This window comes from Phoxinus phoxinus, assembly GCF_949152265.1.
Source record: "Phoxinus phoxinus genome assembly, chromosome: 1".
Taxonomy (NCBI): domain Eukaryota; kingdom Metazoa; phylum Chordata; class Actinopteri; order Cypriniformes; family Leuciscidae; genus Phoxinus; species Phoxinus phoxinus.
Window position 1 is genome coordinate 2,581,879 of NC_136876.1, and position 23,133 is coordinate 2,605,011.

General features: G+C 37.2%; 1 protein-coding gene across 1 annotated transcript; it reads left to right on the forward strand.

Moving 5' to 3' along the window:
* Positions 1-11,713: 11,713 nt before the first annotated feature.
* Positions 11,714-17,744, forward strand: LOC307005051 (E3 ubiquitin-protein ligase RNF217). Its single transcript, XM_079624804.1, has 4 exons — positions 11,714-11,898; positions 15,676-15,779; positions 15,863-16,012; positions 17,252-17,744. Exons 1-4 carry the CDS (start codon positions 11,838-11,840, stop codon positions 17,648-17,650), a joined length of 714 nt encoding a protein of 237 aa, XP_079480930.1. The 5' UTR covers positions 11,714-11,837; the 3' UTR covers positions 17,651-17,744.
* The last annotated feature ends 5,389 nt before the right edge of the window (positions 17,745-23,133 follow it).

Below are 23,133 nucleotides of genomic sequence, written 5' to 3' on the forward strand. Positions count from 1 at the left end.
GAATCTAAATGTTGAATCTAAATCTAAATGTTAAATCTAAATCTAAATGTTAAATCTAAATGTTCAATCTAAATATTAAATCTAAATCTAAATGTTGAATCTAAATGTTAAATCTACATCTAAATGTTGAATCTAAATCTAAATATTAAATCTAAATGATAAATCTAAATCTAAATGTTACATCTAAATATTAAATATAAATATAAATGTTGAATCTAAATGTTAAATCTAAATCCAAATGTTAAATCTAAATCTAAATGTTGAATCTAAATTATAAATCTAAATCTAAATGTTGAATCTAAATGTTAAAACTAAATCTAAATGTTAAATCTAAATGTTAAATCTAAATGTTAAATCTAAATATTAAATATAAATGTTGAATATAAATGTTAAATCTAAATCTAAATATTAAATCTAAATCTAAATATTAAATCTAAATCTAAATGTTGAATCTAAATGTTAAATCTAAATGTTAAATCTAAATGTTAAATCTAAATGTTAAATCTAAATCTAAATGTTAAATCTAAATCTAAATGTTGAATCTAAATGTAAATGTTAAATCTAAATCTAAATGTTGAATCTAAATGTTGAATCTAAATGTAAATGTTAAATCTAAATCTAAATGTTAAATCTTAACCTAAATGTTAAATCTAAATGTTAAATCTGTTAAATCTAAATGCTGAATCTAAATGTAAATCTAATCTAAATCTAAATGTTAAATCTAAATCTAAATGTTGAATCTAAATCTAAATGTTAAATCTAAATCTAATGTTAAATCTGAATCTAAATGTTGAATCTAAATCTAAATGTTAAATCTAAATCTAAATGTTAAATCTAAATGTTCAATCTAAATATTAAATCTAAATCTAAATGTTGAATCTAAATGTTAAATCTACATCTAAATGTTGAATCTAAATCTAAATATTAAATCTAAATGATAAATCTAAATCTAAATGTTACATCTAAATATTAAATATAAATATAAATGTTGAATCTAAATGTTAAATCTAAATCCAAATGTTAAATCTAAATCTAAATGTTGAATCTAAATTATAAATCTAAATCTAAATGTTGAATCTAAATGTTAAAACTAAATCTAAATGTTAAATCTAAATGTTAAATCTAAATGCTGAATCTGTTCAATCTAAATCTAAATACTGAATCTAAATGTTAAATCTAAATGTTAAATCTAAATGCTGAATCTAAATGTTAAATCTAAATCTAAATACTGAATCTAAATGTTAAATCTAAATGTTAAATCTAAATCTAAATGTTCAATCTAAATATTAAATCTAAATCTAAATGTTGAATCTAAATGTTAAATCTAAATATTAAATCTAAATCTAAATATTAAATCTAAATCTAAATGTTAAATCTAAATGTTCAATCTAAATATTAAATCTAAATCTAAATGTTGAATCTAAATGTTAAATCTAAATCTAAATGTTAAATCTAAATATTAAATCTAAATCTAAATGTTAAATCTAAATATTAAATCTAAATCTAAATACTGAATCTAAATGTTGAATCTAAATGTTAAATCTAAATCTAAATGTTAAATCTAAATATTAAATCTAAATCTAAATGTTAAATCTAAATATTAAATCTAAATCTAAATACTGAATCTAAATGTTAAATCTAAATCTAAATGTTAAATCTAAATCTAAATGTTAAAACTAAATATTAAATCTAAATCTAAATGTTAAATCTAAAAATTAAGTCTAAATGTTAAATCTATATCTAAATGTTAAATCTAAATCTAAATGTTAAATCTAAATATTAAATCTAAATCTAAATACTGAATCTAAATGTTAAATCTAAATGTTAAATCTAAATCTAAAATCTAAATGTTAAATCCAAATCTAAATGTTAAATCTAAATGCTGAATCTAAATGTAAATCTAATCTAAATCTAAATGTTAAATCTAAATCTAAATGTTGAATCTAAATCTAAATGTTAAATCTAAATGTTAAATCTAAATGCTGAATCTAAATGTTAAAACTAAATCTAAATACTGAATCTAAATGTTAAATCTAAATGTTAAATCTAAATCTAAATGTTCAATCTAAATATTAAATCTAAATCTAAATGTTGAATCTAAATGTTAAATATACATCTAAATGTTAAATCTAAATATTAAATATAAATATAAATCTAAATATTAAATCTAAGTCTAAATACTGAATCTAAATGTTAAATCTAAATCTAAATGTTAAATCTAAATGTTCAATCTAAAAATAAATCTAAATCTAAATGTTGAATCTAAATGTTAAATCTAAATCTAAATGTTAAATCTAAATATTAAATCTAAATCTAAATGTTAAATCTAAATATTAAATCTAAATCTAAATACTGAATCTAAATGTTGAATCTAAATGTTAAATCTAAATCTAAATGTTAAATCTAAATATTAAATCTAAATCTAAATGTTAAATCTAAATATTAAATCTAAATCTAAATACTGAATCTAAATGTTAAATCTAAATCTAAATATTAAATATAAATATAAATGTTGAATCTAAATGTTAAATCTAAATGCTGAATCTGTTAAATCTAAATCTAAATGTTAAATATGAATATTAAATCTAAATCTAAATGTTAAATCTAAATGTTAAATCTAAATGCTGAATCTGTTAAATCTAAATCTAAATACTGAATCTAAATGTTAAATCTAAATGCTGAATCTAAATGTTAAATCTAAATCTAAATGTTAAATCTAAATCTAAATGTTCAATCTAAATATTAAATCTAAATGTTGAATCTAAATGTTAAAACTACATCTAAATGTTAAATCTAAATGTTAAATCTAAATATTAAATCTAAATCTAAATATTAAATCTAAGTCTAAATACTGAATCTAAATGTTAAATCTAAATCTAAATGTTAAATCTAAATGTTCAATCTAAATATTAAATCTACATCTAAATGTTGAATCTAAATCTAAATATTAAATCTAAATGATAAATCTAAATCTAAATGTTACATCTAAATATTAAATCTACATCTAAATGTTAAAGGGGGGGGGGGTAAAATACTTAGTTTCAGTCAATCTCATGTTAATCTTGAGTACCTATAGAGTAATAGTGCGTCCTTCATATCTCCAAAAAGTCTTTAGTTTCATCATATTTATAAAATAAAAATACAGCTTTCCGATTCTAACCGGAAAAAGCCGAGGTCCTTGATTCTGAGCGTGGGCGGAGCTATAGAGTCAAGCGGGAGCGCCTGGGAAGGTTTGCTTATTATCGATCGTGGTGCGGTAGGCCATATTACTATATATATATGTAGTATTTGGTTTGCAAATCCAGCGACGACCTCGGCCTTGTTAATAAAACATTCGTCACTGAAATGACCAGAACACAAAACCGCACTTGCCACACTCCTTTGCTGTCCCGGAAATACAAACTGCATCCACTGTTCCAGTAACACTGGGTTCTTTGGGAAGCTGAACAAGGTAAACTTTCCCTCACATCCCAAAACACACTTTTTTGGAGACATTCTTGACATCAACCATTCCTATTTAGCGCTGCTGATGATGATTTCCGGTAGTAGCGCGTCGATGCATAGATATTATATAGATATATATGATGTCTATGCGCCGATGAGCGCGGTCTTTCTCTCCTCTGGTCGACGTGTGCGTGAACGCGCTTTTCCGAGAGCAATGCTCATATAAGGAGTTCCACTCTGGTCTTCGTCATTAGATCTACGATAGAAAAAAAACAGCCGAAACGTGTTGCAATCCGGAAGTATGATTTTCAGCACAGAAATTCTCTGTTATTCGTTCAAAATAACTTTTCAAACTTTGGCCATTATTAGCATGAGAATCCATCTCTTTAACACTGTAAACAACTCTGAATACATGAAACACCATTGTACCCCCCCTTTAAATCTAAATGTTAAATCTAAATGTTAAATCTAAATGTTAAATCTAAATTTAAATGTTGAATCTAAATGTTAAATCTAATGTTAAATCTAAATCTAAATGTTAAATCTAAATCTAAATGTTAAATCTAAATCTAAATTTAAATGTTCAATCTAAATATTAAATCTAAATCTAAATGTTGAATCTAAATGTTAAATCTACATCTAAATGTTAAATCTAAATCTAAATGTTAAATCTAAATATTAAATCTAAATATAAATCTAAATGTTAAATCTAAATATTAAATCTAAATCTAAATACTGAATCTAAATGTTAAATCTAAATGTTAAATCTAAATATTAAATCTAAATCTAAATACTGAATCTAAATGTTAAAAATCAATATTACCCCAGAATGAATTGCATTGCTATCCCACCCAAAAACATACAATAATAACAACGGATTCAGCTCTGTGCTCCTCATCCTCAGTGCTCACACCAGTCTGCCGACATTTCACATCCTACAAAAATGCACAAACATAACACAAAAGCAGTCATTTTAACTGCACAATGTCATTTGATTTCTGTCATCATCTTTCCTTATATGTCCTGCTTCACCACAACAGCTGTGCAGCAAATGCACAGAAATCAAGAATCAGAAAAGTGCTGTAATAGCTCTGTTTGAAATTACAATAATTAAAATAAACTTAATATTTAAATAGTTGTTGTTATTGTTGTGGCAAAAATTCAAACAAACATCATCACTGAATAAGGGACACTCAGAATCTAATTAAAAGTTATAAAAGTATTTATTCTCTTGCAAGAGAGATCCCCTCGTCACCAATACACATGAGCGAGTCAGTGAGGAGAGAGATAAGGGAAAAGCAGTCTCTGTCCATTTTTATATCTTATTCCCCCCAAGGCCTTTTACTCATTTCCCTCCCCTCCGAAGAGAGATATAGATACCAGTTTGTCTTCCTTATTCTTTAACTGGCTCACGAGGGCTCACGAGGCCTTAACCTTTAGGCTATAACGTACAAATGCACTCAAGATGACCCTTTGACCATGTGCTTTCCCTTACCCTCACTGACTCCCCAACATAGTAATTATCACACAAAGCCCCCCTCTCACTGCAAGTGAGAAAACAGATGGGCCTTCATTAAAAATCACTGAAATACAGAGTAATACTGAAAATTTCCATAACACTCCTCTCTGTTTATCAATCTCTGATAACTTGATTAATCAAACATTGTAATAATAGTAGTAAAATAATAATGGTAAATAATAAATGCAATAATAAATGCAAGTTCAAGTCATTACATCATAAAAATCACCCTCCTTGAACCTGTGATGAAAAAGTTTAGAATGAAAAAGCATAAGGCTGTTTTTGTGGGGGAAAGTCCCCAAAATATTTTAGCAAGCACGTAAATATGTTTACTAATGCCGGGCTCACTACCGCAGTCACACTAGTAAGGAAAAAGATTATAGCACAGTAGGAAAGCAAACATATCAAATTCAAATCATAAAATTGTAATAAAACCTCAGTTTCAAACCCTGTCCTTTTCCGCCCTCTCATGGCATATCACCCGTTCTCAGACAAAGGAAAAAAAAACATTTTAACTCAATTAACACGTTTCACTGTAACTTCCGCTACTGGTGTCATCATACTGGTGTTCATCAATATCATCATCGTTTGGATAGACTGTCATTTTCACCAATTGAACAGACATTCCCACTTTAACCAGTTTTTGCACTAACATAGTCACCCCTTGTATAAAACATGGTATGCATAACAAAATCAGTAATATTATAACTAAAATTGGCAACACAGTTTGAATCAACCAAAATCCCCAACCATCCCCCAGATGCATTATCCAGGTGAGCCAGTTTTCATTCACTGGTTCAGGCTCCTGCACTGCCCTTCTCATGTGCTCAATTACATCTGTTATGTTGTCACTGTAATCTGGAATATTGAAACAACAAGACACACCTAGCATTTTACAAACTCCTCCTCGTTCTGCTGTAATCAAATCTAAGGCTAAACGATTCTGGATCACTGCCTCTCTTAAATGTCTCATCTCATCATTTATTATGTTTATAGCATTTTCAGTAGCATTTGCTATTGCTAGTACAGACCACGCTAACCCATTTACCTTGTTTATCGTTACTGTCGTTCCCACCCCTAGGAAAAGAGACCACCCAACATTTGCCCCAGGTGTCGTCCATGGATCAGATAATGTGTACCCCGAATAATGGCTTGGCAAAACCCCAGGCAAAATCTTAACACTTCTTTTCCCTCTTGCCCCCGGCGTTTTGTTTGGCAAATACACAGATGTTCCCACATTTATCAAAGCTGGATAACAGCACCCTGACCACCCGTGTTTAGGCATCCTGTGAAATGCTCTGTTACCACAAACCCACACTGCTGCTGGTGAAGTCTCATACAGTTTACCAAATGGACATGTGAAACTAATTTCTTTGCCGTTGAGTGTCGCTGTGCAATTGTTCACTGTCCCGCTTTTCATGTTGATTCTGACCCTGCAGTCAGACCATCCTGTTGTGAAAAGTCTCTGTGCATCTGAACAAACGCACACATCACCTTTCTCATGTGTTACTCTAAGTGGTGGAATTGCTATATCAGTGTTGTTATATCGTCGAATGTTGTCACAGCTGTCCTCAGGTTGTTTCGTTGGTGTCTCTCCTTTCTCCAGCTCAGCTGCTGCTAAAAGCACATCAGTCATTTGCTGTGGAATCAGACACTTTGTTACATTAGCTGTTGCTACAGTCAGTGGGACAGCCTTCCATGCGTGTGACATTTGCAAACAAAGCCAGCAGCTCGTCGTTATCTCTAATTCCTCTCTCTGCAGCATAGCCAGAGCACAGGCCTTGTTACCTTGACATTTCATCATGGCTTTCTGCACTTCCGGATTTCCTTGCCCCACTTGAAGTTGGCTGCGTACGCTTTCACGTCGCCCCACTTACATGGGTGTTCGCAGAAGTAGAAACCTGCGTACTCCTCGCTGCGTCCCTCACAGCCTGGACAGTTCTTCTGCAGTCCTGTTGGTTTGATCTCCTGTTGGTAACACTTTCAAACCTGCTGTGAAGTGCAGTATTAGCAAGCAAATTGTCACTAGCCGCGTTTCCATTACCCTTCAAATTGCGCAAATTGAAATTGCGAATTGAAAATACGCTCAATGGAAACACGTCAATTTCGCAAAAACTCTCGTATATCGCAAAAAAGTTTTTACGCCCGCATGAGGAGGTTTTTCAGCCAATTCGAAAAAGGAATATTTCGCAAAACTGCAATGGAAACAGTTTTTGCGCATTTACAGTCACCTGACTTAGAAGACGCGGTGTGTTTGGGGTCCGTGTACGCAAATAATAATAATTATCATCATTATTATAACATTTACTAGGCTACATATTTAGATGACGCTTTTATCCAAAAAAAGGAACAAAGCAATTCGTCAAATGTCATTTATAATACGGGTTAGACAATAATAATACAGAGCTGAGATTATCACAAATAAACACAAGATTTTGACGCATATCTAAGGGTTTGTGTGGAGCGGAGTGTGGAGCGCGCACTACATGGCACGGAGGCGCGGACGAGAACACTTCATTTTCCTATTAACAGTGAAACAACTTAATATAGCCTACTCTATAATTTCTGGTCATACAGAAAATAATAATACATTATTTGTAACTACTTTTATTTGTGTAAACAATAACAAGAAAATGTTGTGCTTTTGTAAAATAAAATAAAACAATCAGGCGCGTTTTCATGATCTCCCTGAACTGGAGCGCGAGAACTGAAACTATATAGCCTATAGGCTAAAGCTTGAAATGTCCACTTTAAAACGAACAAATTCGAATCGAAAGCTAATACATTTTGTTCTGATTAAGTAATCCGTATGAAAGGCGCATTTCTCTCTAAAAGAGCATCTGCTTAACGGTGGAGATGGAGATGTTTTTAGCCGAGTTAGAAAACAATAGTTTAATAATATGAATGGCTCTTCTTATTCAGCACTGCGGGAAAAATGTCAATTCCAGGTTCTAATTTGGCCTTAGAAAACCAGTAAAATCAACAAGTTTTCCATATTAATTTGTGAATATTTTACATGTTTAATAAAGGGGAAAAAAGTCATTAAACAAACATCTGAAAATTCGTCGATATTTACTTTTTAGCGCAGCAGTTGGTGTAGCCAGTTCAAATTAAAATTGTGGTGTTCAACTTTGCGTTTTAAAAAGACAACCGTTTATTTTTCGTTTTTCAATTATGATTTTAAAAAAGAAAAAACGAATGGACACAAAAGTAGCCTACATGGATCGTTTGGAATAGGAGACAGAGTTCTTTATTAAATTCATAAAAGAAACAATAATTAGCCTATAGGAATACTGGATTCTAAACCTCAAAGAATTGCCATCAAAACCTCAGCGCAGAAATGAGGGTGAAACGCCCAGAAACTCCTTATATTTCGTTTGGAATATAAGGGTCTTTCCCTGCCATTAATGCTTGGATAACACGTACGTCTCCTTCCATTAATAATAATAATGTCTAATGCGGTGGCTGTGAGATTATAAACCAACGTCCGCTGCCGTGATTTTTGGAATGACTTATCGCGAGAGAAAAAAGGACGTTTTAGTCGCATAACATCGGTTAATGGAAACGCCGTTATTTCGCAATAGTTTTGTGTCGATATTTAGATAAAAGCGCAAAACATTTGCGCAAATCTGTAATGGAAACGCGGCTACTGACAACAAAGTCATTATGCATGTGGTCTTACACAGGCCACACATCCCTGGCACTCTGAATGGATGCCACGGTCTCGTACGCTCCATGTTCTCAGTCACTCTGATCAAAAGTTCAGCTGTATGATCAGAAAGTGTTAGAGAAATACAGTCTTTAAAGCACCAAAAGTCTTATCTGTTCTGTTGTCACCGGTTTTCAGCCGGATTTCGTTCGCAGTCTGGCGCTAAGAATTTTTAATCTTGTTTGTTTTTTTCAGTCTGTACCTTTTCACACCACACAATTGTTTTTCTCTGTCTTCAGGCCTTGTTGTGTCTTTTGCATGGCCTTGCTCTTGTGCAGATAATGGTACTTGCTGTTCAAAGCTGGATCTTGACGTTCATTGGCGTTGACCCTCCTCCTGCGATTGCTCCGCCTCCGCAATGGGCGGCACCTTCCTGCAATGGTCTGGTTGACCCTCCCCCTGCGATTGCTCCGCCTCCGCAATGGGCGGCACCTTCCTGCAATGGTTTGCTTGGACCCACGTGGCCCTCTCCGCGACCTTCACCGCCGTGTGCGTCACCAGAAGCACCTGGAAAGGTCCAAGCCACCTTTTCGCCTTCATCGCCTCCTGCTCTCGCTGTGCTGCCTGCGCTGCAGCTCTTGCTTCTCTGTCCTTTTGCTCCTCTTCCGCTTCCTGCGCTTCACGCGCTGCCAGCGCGGCTCGTGCTTGTCTCTCTCTCTCTTCTTCTTGTGCATCGAGTTGCTGTTCGGCTGGTGCTCGCGGCTGGATGGGTCTCGATGGAGAACAGTCAAGGTCGGGATCGAACTTCAGCGCAGTCAATCCGACTCCTGGGTAGTGTGTTTTGTACTCCGGCGGTGCCGGTCTCAACGCAATTTCATGTGGGGAAACACAAACATACTGTGGGTTAGTCGGTTCTTGTGGGGCAGACACACATACAGGCAGACTCTCACACTTTTCATTCTTCCTTCCTGCTAATTCTTTTTGCATTTGTCTTCTTTGTCTTTTATCTGCTTCTTCAAGCCAGCAATCTACTGTGTTTTCACATTTTTTGCATACATGCCTAACACATTTACAACAACAACCCGGTTGTTTCTCACTACTCTTTTCCACTGAGTCTCTCACCACTTTCAGCCTCGTGAGGCTCAATGTTCCCTCTTCGGGAAAATCATGATGCTTGATTAATTTCTCAATATCTTGCATGCATTTCTGACCATAATGTTTTCTCATTTGGTAGTACACCGGTGTATCATATTTCATAATCTTGCTCTGAGACATTCCCATATTGGCTGCTCTCTGTTCTCTGTGGATTTTCCTCTGCGCGCGTTCTCTTTATTTGTCAGACGTCTCTGAAACAAACCCGATCTTTTCTTTAAACCCAAGTCGGTTGGGTTTGCACTATTAAGTGCTCTCCTAATTATGGTTTACCAAAAATCTGTTACGATTTCCTTGGCTCCCCCAATTAGTCTCAGCACCCAAAAATAACTTGCTCCGTGGTGGAACAATTAATTTTCAGGTACCTATCTGTATGAAATGTCTTGGTCTGCCACAGTTCTCAATTAATTCCAGATTATTTATCTGCTTGAAATATCTTGTTCTGTCACAGACCTCAATTAATTTCAGATCATTACCACAGAAAACAGTTCTCAGCCAATATGGTTCAATTTCACTCTTCCCCCAAATTAAACTGAATTTAATTACCTTATTCAGAGACGCTGTTCTGTGCCACCTGAGTTCTTTGATTCCAGTGGCCGGATCCGGTCCTAACGGCGGAAACGGTCCCTCGTCTCTCAATTCTTTTCTCGAGGTAGGGTTGGAACTTTTCAGTACCAAGGTGATCAGCCGCCGCCCGTCCGTCAGTCCCGGAATCACGTCCAAGGAATCCCACTATTCTGACACCAAGTTGTTGTGGCAAAAATTAAAACAAACATCATCACTGAATAAGGGACACTCAGAATCTAATTAAAAGTTATAAAAGTATTTATTCTCTTGCAAGAGAGATCCCCTCGTCACCAATACACATGAGCGAGTCAGTGAGGAGAGAGATAAGGGAAAAGCAGTCTCTGTCCATTTTTATATCTTATTCCCCCCAAGGCCTTTTACTCATTTCCCTCCCCTCCGAAGAGAGATATAGATACCAGTTTGTCTTCCTTATTCTTTAACTGGCTCACGAGGGCTCACGAGGCCTTAACCTTTAGGCTATAACGTACAAATGCACTCAAGATGACCCTTTGACCATGTGCTTTCCCTTACCCTCACTGACTCCCCAACATAGTAATTATCACACAAAGCCCCCCTCTCACTGCAAGTGAGAAAACAGATGGGCCTTCATTAAAAATCACTGAAATACAGAGTAATACTGAAAATTTCCATAACATTATTCATTTCTGTAGTATACTCGCTCAAAGCCTTTGATGACAGCATCAGCTTCATGAGCCTCTCTCCACCGGATACACACACATCTGTTCTTCTGTCCCTGTAACATCCAGACAAGATTCACGTTACATCTGTGATTTATGAGCTCAACACTACATTTACATGTTGAGGTTGTTTTAACTTTTTATCCAACATACATGTTCCCCAATTTATCAACAGTACAAACTGTAACTTGTATAACATCTAGGATGATGATGACCTTGCAGCTAATGCTGAGGCTGTTGCTCTTTGTATACACACATAGTTCATGGGGAAATTGTTTAGAGAGTGCATTCACACATCCTAACAATTGATGCTCATTAATGTGTCTTCTGTTTCTGTGTTCAAGTGCCTGATGACAGTTTACTTCGTGGGTTTGAAGGACAAAGCTGTAGGTAAGCAAATTAAAATGCCACTCCAGTATCTGATGCCTTATCACTACTATCAACTTTTTTTGTGCATTCGAAGTAATATCAATCAAACTTTGAAATGGTTGTCCTTAAGAAACAAAATCAATTTTAAACACACATATGGTAAGAAGAGTGTGGAAATTACTAGCAACACTATAACAGGAAAGTTAATGTTTTGTGTTAGTTTAAGTTAAAGTTAAACTTTTTTAACGTTTCAATTACTGAAACTAATTTAATATACCGCAATACTGGTGTGTGTCGCTAGTTTTTACCTGTGTCACGTGACATTAATCCTGAAACTGCGTGGGAAGAATGACGACAACCTGTGTGACTATGGCAGCAGAGAGTCCAACACTGACATTAAGAAATCAAAATTAATAGGTCTGTGTCTGATAATTAAGACATGAAGAAATTCACTCCATTCGACAAAGGCATCAAACTGGTGTCAAAACCAAACGATCTCGGTAAGTGTGCTGCACTTTTAAATATTCTTAGCATTGGTAAACAAGTAACGTTAGGGCTAAATATGTTCGTGTGTATCTTTTATTTTAATGAAAAAAGAGTAGCCTAGCTTACATTTTACGATTTTGACCTATTAGTAGCCTAAATATTATTCTTAATAACTTTATTTAATAACCATTAGTTAAACAAACGTAGGCTATACGCGAATGACGACGTTACGTTTATAACGACTAGCCTATTTGACACGTGAAAAGCGCTATTAAAAACATAACTTGACCTTTAAACATACGCAAGCGAGAGAATGAGCCGAAGTAATCTGCGAAATAGATAAAAGCTACCAAATTAATAAATATTATTATACTAAAAGTAGAACGTTTTGATTTTGATCATGAGACAATCAGAGAAATCGCTGTGTTATTTGACTCTCCTCTGATTGTGAAGGTCTGTGCTTTTCTAAGAAGGACATATTTTTCATGTTTTAGAAACACCACGAGGAACCTTTCCAGATTTTGTCCATTCATACAAAGTTTTACACATTTCCTTATCTATATTGACAGCCAAAATGACAAATTCAACAAAGATGGGTAGGTTTATGAATTGTGGTTGAGACTCGTTATTCTTTTAAAAACATCACCATAGTTAATTGGATGTTGAATGCTTCACAAACTATATGTAATGAACCAATAATGTATTGGCCAGAGCTGTGTACAATAGTAAATTGCACAGAAATGCAGGTCAGAAAAGAAGTTTCTCAGGTGTAGTGGGTCATGGTCATATGATTAAAAAGAATTGTCATTTAAAGAAGAGCATAGAAACCATGTTTATAATATAAAACAATACACAAAGTTATCTACATATCCATTTGATCAACAAAAGCATCTGCCTCAACATATTTCTGTGTAAAATGTATTGAGTTTTCTTTTTAAAAGCATTCAATCATTAACTCAAAATTACTTTTATAGGAAGATAAAGTGTCTTAAAATTACATATTTTATTCATATTCATCTGTAAAAATGAGAATGTTAGATAAGAGAAAACCATGGCATCAAGGACATAATTAGCAGCTGGACTTATCAAATATTTACTATATTATTCAAATATGTATTTATAAATATATCTTTCCTGATTTTCTTTGGTATACCCATGCCTTCTCCGCCAGTGTGTTTTTGAGTTCACTTGTTTACAAAAAAGATTACATAAGAATGATAGCATTACTAAACTGATAAGATGTAGGCCTAATTTTTATGATTAATGTTTAGTCATTATTGTCAATTAATCTGACCAACGTTCTAAAGCATTAGAAAACAGCTGTTAATGCATCTGAAGCTTATCATTTATGATGACCTTTGATAAAGTAAAGATTGTGTATAAAAAGATTCAGTAGGCTATGAAGCAACATTCAAAGCATACGCCCATTCTTATGTTGTCTTGAGCTATCCGCAAATAATTTAAAGGCTATTTTACAACTTTGGGAGACAGAATAAAAACACAAGAATATATGTGTGAATATGTATTTAAACAGCAATCATACACATTAAAAAAGCTTAATCTCAGCCATTCATGAGAAACGAACAGTTCTATATCATAGAATGTCAACAACTAATCCGGGAGAAATTTGGAGAAATATGCCTTTAATGTACAATGTGTAGGTCTTCCAACGCTTACCAGATCAGGTCTGTTTAGTTCAGGTGAACTCAGAGTCCTGAGAAACACATGCTACAAAACGATGAATTATTTATAAAATGTATATGAGTAGTTTAAACTTAACTTCGTTCAAATTTATTACCTGTTTGAAATAAATAATCCATAAAACAAAACGCGATCAGAGGCGCTCACGCTAATCATTTCTGTTCCCCTCGCCCCGCCCCCGCGATGGTCTCGGGAATATTCATGTTAGCTCCACCCACTGGAACCAAATATTTCAAGAACCGAATATATTGTAACACCTGGCGCAGCGTTTACGGGTTCGGGGTTGAACGACATGTTTCCTGGAAACGGTGTGCAACGGGGTTTGAGATACGTTTTCTCCTGTTTGGTGTGTGTCAAAAATGTCCACCCAATCTCAGCAACGTGTATAAACCAGGCGGTATTAAAGAGACTCGCACAATGGGTCCAAGTAAAGTCGTTTACAAATGTGGCTGCTGCAGCTCGGTAGGCTATACGCAACAACTCAGGATATTACAAGACATGTTTGTCGTAAGAGTTTTATAGTAAAAATATAGCATATCAACACGATGATGTAGTTGTTTATATTTTTAGCGTCATTGTAAGGCAACTTTATTTATACAAATTTAACACACAATGGTAGGCTAATTAAGTGCTTTACATAAAAATGAAAAAGAAAATACAAGGTATAATTTATTTATTTATTTTTTATTAAAAAAAAACAATGTTTTGCAACACTATAGGCTAACTGTGTCCCATCAGGTAATCAAACGTTCTACTCCTACTTGAACACTCTGGCCAAATACTGGAAATACGTCATGTACAAACAATATAAAAGTGTCTAGTATCTGTAAAACCGCTTTCTTCCATCTTAAAAATATATCTAAATTACGTCATATGCTCTCAATGAATAATGCAGAACAATTAGTTCATGCGTTTATGACCTCAAGGCTAGATTATTGTAATGCTCTACTGGGTGGTTGCCCTGCACGCTTAACAAACAAACTACAGCTAGTCCAAAACGCAGCAGCACGAGTTCTTACCAGAACCAGGAAGTATGACCATATTAGCCCCGTTCTGTCAACACTGCATTGGCTGCCTATTAAACATCGTATAAACTTTAAAATATTGCTGATCACTTACAAAGCACTAAATGGTTTAGCTCCGCAGTATTTGAGCGAGCTCTTAACGCATTATAGTCCTTCACGTCTACTGCAATCTCAAAACTCCGGCCAGTTAATAATACCTAGAATATCAAAATCGACTGCTGGCGGTAGATCCTTTTCCTATTTAGCACCAAAACTTTGATGAAATTGTTTTTTGTATTATTTTCATGTTATCACTGTGAAGTTGCTTTGACAATCTGTATTGTAAAAAGCGCTATATAAATAAAGGTGACTTGGACTTGACTACAGTAAGTAGACAAGAGGTGAAGTGCAAAGAGCGCAAGTATGGGTATTTTGACCAGGCCCAAAATCAGCTCGTTCCATGTGTCATTGCACCATTTATTTCTATGTCGTTGCACATGCGTAGAACTTTCACGTTTAATTTTTCAATCGGATCAGGTCCAAGACAGCTACATAGTACACAGGATTCTGCGTCGCTCACGCTAATCATTTCTGTTCCACTCGCCCCGCCCCCGCGATCGTGAATATTCATGCTAGCTCCACCCACTGGAACCAAATATTTCAGGAACTGAATATATTCCTGAAGTACCAGATGTGGCCCAGAAAATACAAACAAACAAAATATTTTTACCACAATTGGTTGTGTGCACACACATAATTATATTCAAAAACAACATAATATAAACAATATAAAAGTACATTTTGCATGCTTAAGGAATTGAGAAAAGGTGTACATTTACTTAATTATACATTTATTTACAATGTTGGTTTATTTACGGTTCTTTAGTTACGGTTTGTTTGTTTAAGTGTATCCATAGAAAACAATCTAGCCTTACAGACTTCTGTGGATGGAAAGGAAAACTGACATGCCTGAAACTAAAGTGGAAAATAAATAATGATAGCATGTTTATATATAGCCTAGATTGTGCACTTAGTTTTTAATACGGGCTGCTTGATGAATACAGCAAAGCTTTGTAAACCTTCCAGATGTCACTGATGACGATCCAGATGTTTTAAGAGCTGAATTATCCTGCGGTCACGTCACTGATCCAGAGACTCTGGCTGATTGTTGCAGAGCTCAACTGAGCCATGTGAGTGATTCTGTGCAAACTTCACTTATACCTAAAGATATAAATATCAAAAACGAACCAAGAGCTCTGATATGTCATTTCAGGGACAGACTGAGTTCAAATGTCCGCTGTGCAGGAAACAATGGCCGTATGATGATGTCCGACAACTGGCGAAACTCACAATTGAAGAGCGACTGAGTTTTGAGGAACAGCTTGGGACGAACACTGTTAAAAAGGAAGTCAACTCTAGGGATGTATGTACATTTTGCTTCGAACTTATGATTACAGTAAAAATAAAGTTTTAAGTAAGCAATAAGGTAAGGAAGGAAGGCTTTTAGTGATTTTACTTCATGAAAGTTGCATAGATACATATTTTTTGGCTTTAATATTTGTATTGTGTGGTAACCGTTTTATAAAAGCAATAAGGTACTCGAGGCAAGTGCTGTGTGGTGAATAAGTCACGGCTGAAGGGCGTTGTTGGGTACGACGCGGAGCGGAGTAACCACTACAGCCGTGACTTATTCACCACACAGCACTTGCCTCGAGTACCTTATTGCTTTTATAAAACGGTTACCACACAATACAAATATTAAAGCCAAAAAATATGTATCTATGCAACTTTCATGAAGTAAAATCACTAAAAGCCTTCCTTCCGCTGGAAAAAATAGTCCCTGACCATGAACAGCAACAGAAGTCACATACATTATTTCTCCAGTAGATGGAGACAAAGACTGTGTTTATGAGCGAGTCAGTCAGTAGAGAAGACTTTTAAACTGAAAGGACTCAAACTTGTGATCACGGAGAAGGAAGACCCAACTACAGATGACTATGGGCTCGGGGAAACCCCTTAACTGTTAAAAGGACACGATATCACAGCGCACATTCAAACGGATTTATTATGAATATATAGGACTGACCTGAAGGAAAATGCTATATTTACTGTAAATGCAGGAACACTCGCTTACTCGATCTCTCACAATACTCGACTATAGCCTCAGTGAACAATATCGATGAGATCAAACATGTGTTTGTGTTGCTAAGAGCGGTTGCTAGGGGTGTTGTGTAGTGATACATAGAGCCGTTAGGTGAAGCGGTCATAGCCGTGTTGTATCGTGAATATAACACAGCTATTGACCAGTCAGAATCAAGGATTGGAACTAACCGTTTTATAATTGAGATTCAATTACAGGAGGAAGAAATCCTGCAAAGATTTAATGAGGCAGAGATATATAGTGATATAACTATAGTGTCTGTCGCCTACAGAGAAAACTCAAAATCTAGAGACCAATGTTAATAGAGGATGGTGTGTGTGTGTGTGTGTGTGTGTGTGTGTGTGTGTGTGTGTGTGTGTGTGTGTGTGTGTGTGTGTGTGTGTGTGTGTGTGTGGAGATGTGCAGTGTTGCTGATGTAGAAGAACAAAAGCTTCATGAGAGAGATCATGTTAGATAATTTCTAACCCTTTGCATCTCTGTCTTTTATCTCTCAATGTTTAGTGTCCTGGTTGTGGCACTTTAATCGAAAGGTTGGATGAATCCAGTCTCTGCGTGCAGTGCTCAGTCTGCACCGTGAAGACCGGGAAACACTATGCGTTCTGCTGGCAGTGTCTGCGAGAGTGGAGAGGAGCTCGTGCTGACCGGTGTGATGGTCAGGGATGTACCAGTGGTGATGAGGAACTGCTGAGAGACTGCCCAATGATCACTTTATCAGGTGTCCGGTGCCCAAAAGTCCGCAAATGCCCATCTTGTGGAATGCTGATTGAACACAATACTGGATGTAATAACATTACATGCCCTAAATGTGCTGATTACTTTTGCTTTCTTTGTTTAAAACCTGGCCATTACTCTCCATGCACAGTCGTGCCAAGGCAAATAATTACTACTACTGTATTATAGTGGTGGTGACCGCTTAAGACTACATTAGAAGCAAGTCTCCCATTATGTTAAAGTCCATGTTTATATTTGCAAATAAATTTACATCACATATTGTATTATTCCCTGTGTATTTTAAGATATTTAGCAAATTGAAGTGTAAATATCACACTAGTCCTTCCAGTAATTGAATTAGGTTTTGTTTCCTCTTATGATAATGGCCATGAACAGGCCCCATTTACACTGCAGGTCTTGATGCCCGATTCGATTTTCTGACTATATCCGATATTTGCATTTACACTATACACTGCCAAAACAACCAAATGTAGACGCTCTGACCCGGAAAATGAAGTAAAAAACTCGATATGCAATGCAGATTATATCCGCGGGGGCTCTGCGGATAATCGGGCGGTTCAAGTAGGCTTATTAAAATAACATTCTGATTAGGAATTGCGGGTGAATATGATAATATTAACGAAAATATGAAATACATTCTCTAAAATATGAGCATGTTCCATTCCAGTTTAAGTTTCAATGGAGTAAAGCCTGTTTATGCCATTAAGTAAATGTAATTCTGTCAAATAAATTTGGTTTTAAAGAAATGTTCATCAGTGTATTACAGAGGTACTCAAGTTCAGATGCCAAGGGGGCCACATGTAAACCACATAAAATGTGAAGGGCCACAAATTACAACTTGCATCGTAAAACTTTATGACAATATTTTCAGTTTTTACTTATTTAGAAATGCAGTTCATTACCTATCTTGCTAGGCAAGTCTTGCTAGTCTTTGTCCTATTTAAAGTAATACTGAACATGAAATAAAAAAAATTATCTGGAACAAAAAAGTGTATTAACAATTTTCTTGCGATATTAATGCAAAAAAAAATAGTTCATACTCAGAGTATTAAAAACCTCAAAATGTATGAAGAAAATCATTGAGCAAATACAGGCTATTACTCATTAAAGAGCAGTGAATGCTTTTCTCTTTTTATTTTGTTGTTTGATTAATATTAAGTGCACAGAGGCATTAGGTTTATTACGCACTGTCACTTTAAGACCGAGTAAGCATCCAATTGCACTGATGCACATCCGATATTGGGCGTATGTTTGGTCTCAGCTTTGGTGGGGACATCCCACCCCGGCCACACCACCCCCTTATTTTTTCAGCCAATCAAATGACGGCGTTCCTTGTATTGTCGTCCTGGCTGTCGGAATCCTGGCTCAAAACTAGGCGGAGTTGGTAAAATTCTGATGAAGTATTTTATTAAAAAGATCATTGAACTTGTATTTTTCATATACCAACATATTGCCTACTGTGTTTTCCACAGTACTTTTGTGGGTGGACCTCGATAGGTACGTCTAGGGGGGTCCGGGGGCATGCCCACCCGTAAGAAAATTTTGTACATTTGTAACCCCTCTTTGTAATGTCTTCTGCCTCATTAAATCTCTCGGATGCCGTCAGGTTTGTGGTAACAGCAGGTTTATTCCATATCTGCATTCATGACAAAGGACAACAGTGAATAGTCATCTCATGTAGACAAACAGCGCATGCTCTGTCTCAGAGAAAATCCTCCGATGCTTTGAGGATTACCCATAATCCTTTGTCATTACTAGCGTTCGTTGCAGGTACAACTTTATGACAGCAGGTGGCACTATAATCCCATTTAGTAGGATTTAACCTGAACCTTTTTAACTATGTTACATACACCCCCCTTAAATCCTGCTAAATTGGGGCACAAATAAAAATAAAAATAAATAAAGATACTAAACACAAACAGTTCGTACTAGGAGCATAATGCGTTTCAAGTCAGTTAGAAACTTTCCACTTGGGATTAAGTCAGTAAGGGGGAAGCCAAGCCCCATACCAACAAAGACACAAAAGATGCCGTGTACACCTCTCATATTGTAAACATTGCTCAATGGTAGATTCTTGTCAAATACCTCAAATAAACTAGTGCAAAAAAACTCTTAAGACATCTACCAGTACCTACACAAGCAATCTATCCAGAAAACATGTTCCTCACAAAAGAAAACAAAGAATCAACTGTTGAAGCTGAGTCATCTACAACCTGTTCATTCATTTCACAAATGAGCCGAGCTGGGGGCTTAACAGGTCTACCTGCCCTAGTGCATAGTGGAGGTGGCTGTTTGCAAACTATGTGGTCCTGTGCGAATGCACCTAACTGTGCGTCACTTATATGTTCAGGGGAGGGGACACAATGAGCCCTTTCCACTGTGGAGGCCTCTACCTCAGACACCACACATTCTGCAGAGGGTCCAGGGGAAGGTGATTGCTCAGCAGATATTGATGGAACAGGGGTTTGCAAAATCTCACTTACAGCATGTGGTACCACATTCACTTCAGTCTCTGAGAGAGAGGCACTCACAGCTACAACAGGTGAGCAATTGGGATGGCTGGCTGTAGCATCCTCATCATTAGCCTCATCCATTTGCAGTAACCACTCAAGTGTCTTTGTCTCACTGTCCTGCACGTGAACAGGAACCACAGGGTCACTTCGTCCACTTTCTTTATCTGATGAACAGCTTGACTCCAAAATGTCGTGACCTCCTGCTGGGAGGAAATTCACCGGGAGTAGGAGGTTTCGGTGAACAACTTTTTCTCTGGATGTCACTGGATCACTGATACAATACACATTGATTCCAGGTTTCACAGACTTAACTTCATAAACTGTGGATTCCCACTTGTCTGCAATTTTCCTCTTCCCTCTCTCACCACGATTTGCAAGCAAGACTCTGTCACCAACAGTGAGAGGAGACCCTTTTGCTTTACGGTTGTAGTTCTTTGCCTGTCGAGCCTGCTCTGTCCGACTGTTTGCGCAGGCAATACGTGCAGCTTCAGACAGGTCACGTTTCAAGTTAGAGACAAACTCACGGTGGCTAACGACAACATCGCTGGGGAGGGTGTGCTGGAACAAAACATCAACAGGCAGACGTGGAATCCTCCCAAACATGAGAAAGAAGGGCGCAAAACCTGTTGTCTCATGCTCAGTGCAATTGTAGCAGAATGTCAGCATCTGAAGCAGTTGTGGCCACCTGGCTTTGGAATGGAGAGGCAGTGCCCTTATCATGTTCCCAAGAGTCCTGTTGTATCGCTCGACAACTCCATTTCCCATAGGATGGTACGGGGTGGTATGCGATTTCTGGACACCAGCCATCTCCAGGAGCTCTTTAATGAGTCGGCTCTCAAAATTTGCTCCCTGGTCCGAATGGATGCGTTTTGGGAAACCATATATGCAAAAGAAGTCATTCCACAGACGACGGGCAACCTGCTTTGCTGACTGATTCTTACAGGGGAATGCATGTGACAGCTTTGAAAAATGATCCGTAACAACCAAAACATCCACACACTTCTTGTCCGACTGCTCAGCAGTCCAAAAGTCGATACACACAAGTTCCATCGGCTCCGAGGTGTAAATGCTTTCAAGAGGAGCACGGTCATTGGGCTCTGGGGTCTTCCCAACCACACAGCGAAAGCAGTTCCTCACATGACTGATGATGTCATGTTCCATCCCTATCCAAAAGAACCTCTGCCTGGCAAGAGAGAGTGTGCGAGCCTGTCCCTGATGACCAGCTGAATCGTGGAGGCCGGAGAGAACCTGGGCCTTGAGGGAGTCTGGAACAACAAACTGGTGGATTGCCATGTTCATTTGCCTGTCTTTCTTTGCCTTGTACAACATACCGTTTTTGATGGAGAGCTTGGCCCAGTGTCTCAACATTTTCATCACTCCACGAGACTCACTGGCACGTTCACGTCTAGTGGGTCTCCTGTGACGCTGGATGTAAAAGAGAACCCTGCCCAAGACGTCGTCCTGTTCTTGAAGATTAATCAGTTCACTCCTTGGTAGGGAGGCATTCTGGTCGACACTGACAAGCTGCGGAATATCTGGTCCCGTGCCTCTCACTCGGCTAACACCTCCAGAGTCGTGTGCCTCTAGCACAGCTGAGACATCCTGCAGGGAGAGGGACCCCTGAGGGGCGGGCGGGGTGACAACAGCATCATCTGTGGACTGATCAACAACTAACTGGCAGTTAGCAGCAGTATATCTAAATGCATCTTGTACTGTCTCATCCACCATTCCACTCACTTGGTTCAGCAACGAGGCATAAGATTCTCTTACAAGACGATGGCCTATGCATGACTGGACAAATGGCTCCCTACTTAGTGCGTCTGCAACCACATTCTTTGGGCCAGGGACATAGCGCAGATCAAAACTGTATGCTGCGAGCTTTGAAACCCATCTCTGTTCACATGCATCTAACCTAGGCTTAGTCAAGATGTATGTTAACGGATTATTATCCGTCCAGACTGTGAAACGTCGTCCTTTCAGCCAGTGGCTAAACTTGTCGCAGACCGCCCATTTAAGAGCAAGAAACTCCAGCCGATGTGCTGGATAGTTCAGCTGGGAGTGCGATAGAGTCTTGCTGGCAAACGCCACTGGTCTGGCAACATCACCATCAGGAGGCAACTGTGAGAGGACGGCTCCTAGGCCATCAAAGGAGGCATCAACAGCGAGGATGAATGGTGCATTAAAATCTGGATGAGCCAAGGTGACACTATGCACAAGCTCATGTTTCAAAGTTTTGAATGCTTCCCTGCACTCAACAGTCCAGTCAGCTGGAGACAGTCTAACATGGCCTCTCTTGAATTTCGGTTTATGGCCTCTCCCTCTTTTGTGAGGTGTAGCAGGCTCAGCCACAAGGCTGAACAGTGGCTTAGCTTTAGCAGAACATCCCTCGATGAAATGGTGGTAGTAGAGAACCATTCCCAAGAAAGATCTGATTTTCTTAGCACTTGGTGTCTCCATATCAGATTCCATTAGATCGGCTTCCTGCACATCACTTATAGCTTGCACTTTACTCTGGTCTGTCTTAACACCATCTCCACATATGATGTGTCCCAAGAACTTAACAGACCGGCGAAGGAAGTAGCACTTCTTAGGTGAGAGCTTCAAGTTGTTGGCATTAAGACGTGAGAAAACCATCTGCAGACGCTCAAGTGCAATTTGTTCAGATGGCGCATAGACCATGAGGTCATCCAGATAACATAACAGGCTTGTAAAGTTCTCATCACCAAAGATGGACATCATCATTCGCATAAAGGTCGCAGGACTGTTTGTCAGGCCCTGGGGCATCCTATTATATTCATGGAGGCCAAATGGGGAGGAAAACGCAGTGTACCTTTTGTCGTCTTCATGCATTCTGACGTTGTAGAACCCTGACGTGAGGTCCATCGTTGAAAAGAACACATTGCCACCAAGTGCGGCGAGGGCATCTGTCTGATGAGGCAAGGGATGTGCGTCTTTCACTGTTCTTGCATTCAACCACCTGAAGTCATTACAGATGCGAAGATCACCACTTGGCTTGACAACCAGGACGAGAGGAGATGAATACTCGCTCTGAGACTTACGGATTATCCCCAATTCCTCCATTTCATTTAGAGTAGTCCGAAGCTTATCATAATGGCATGGTGGAACCCGCCTGTATGG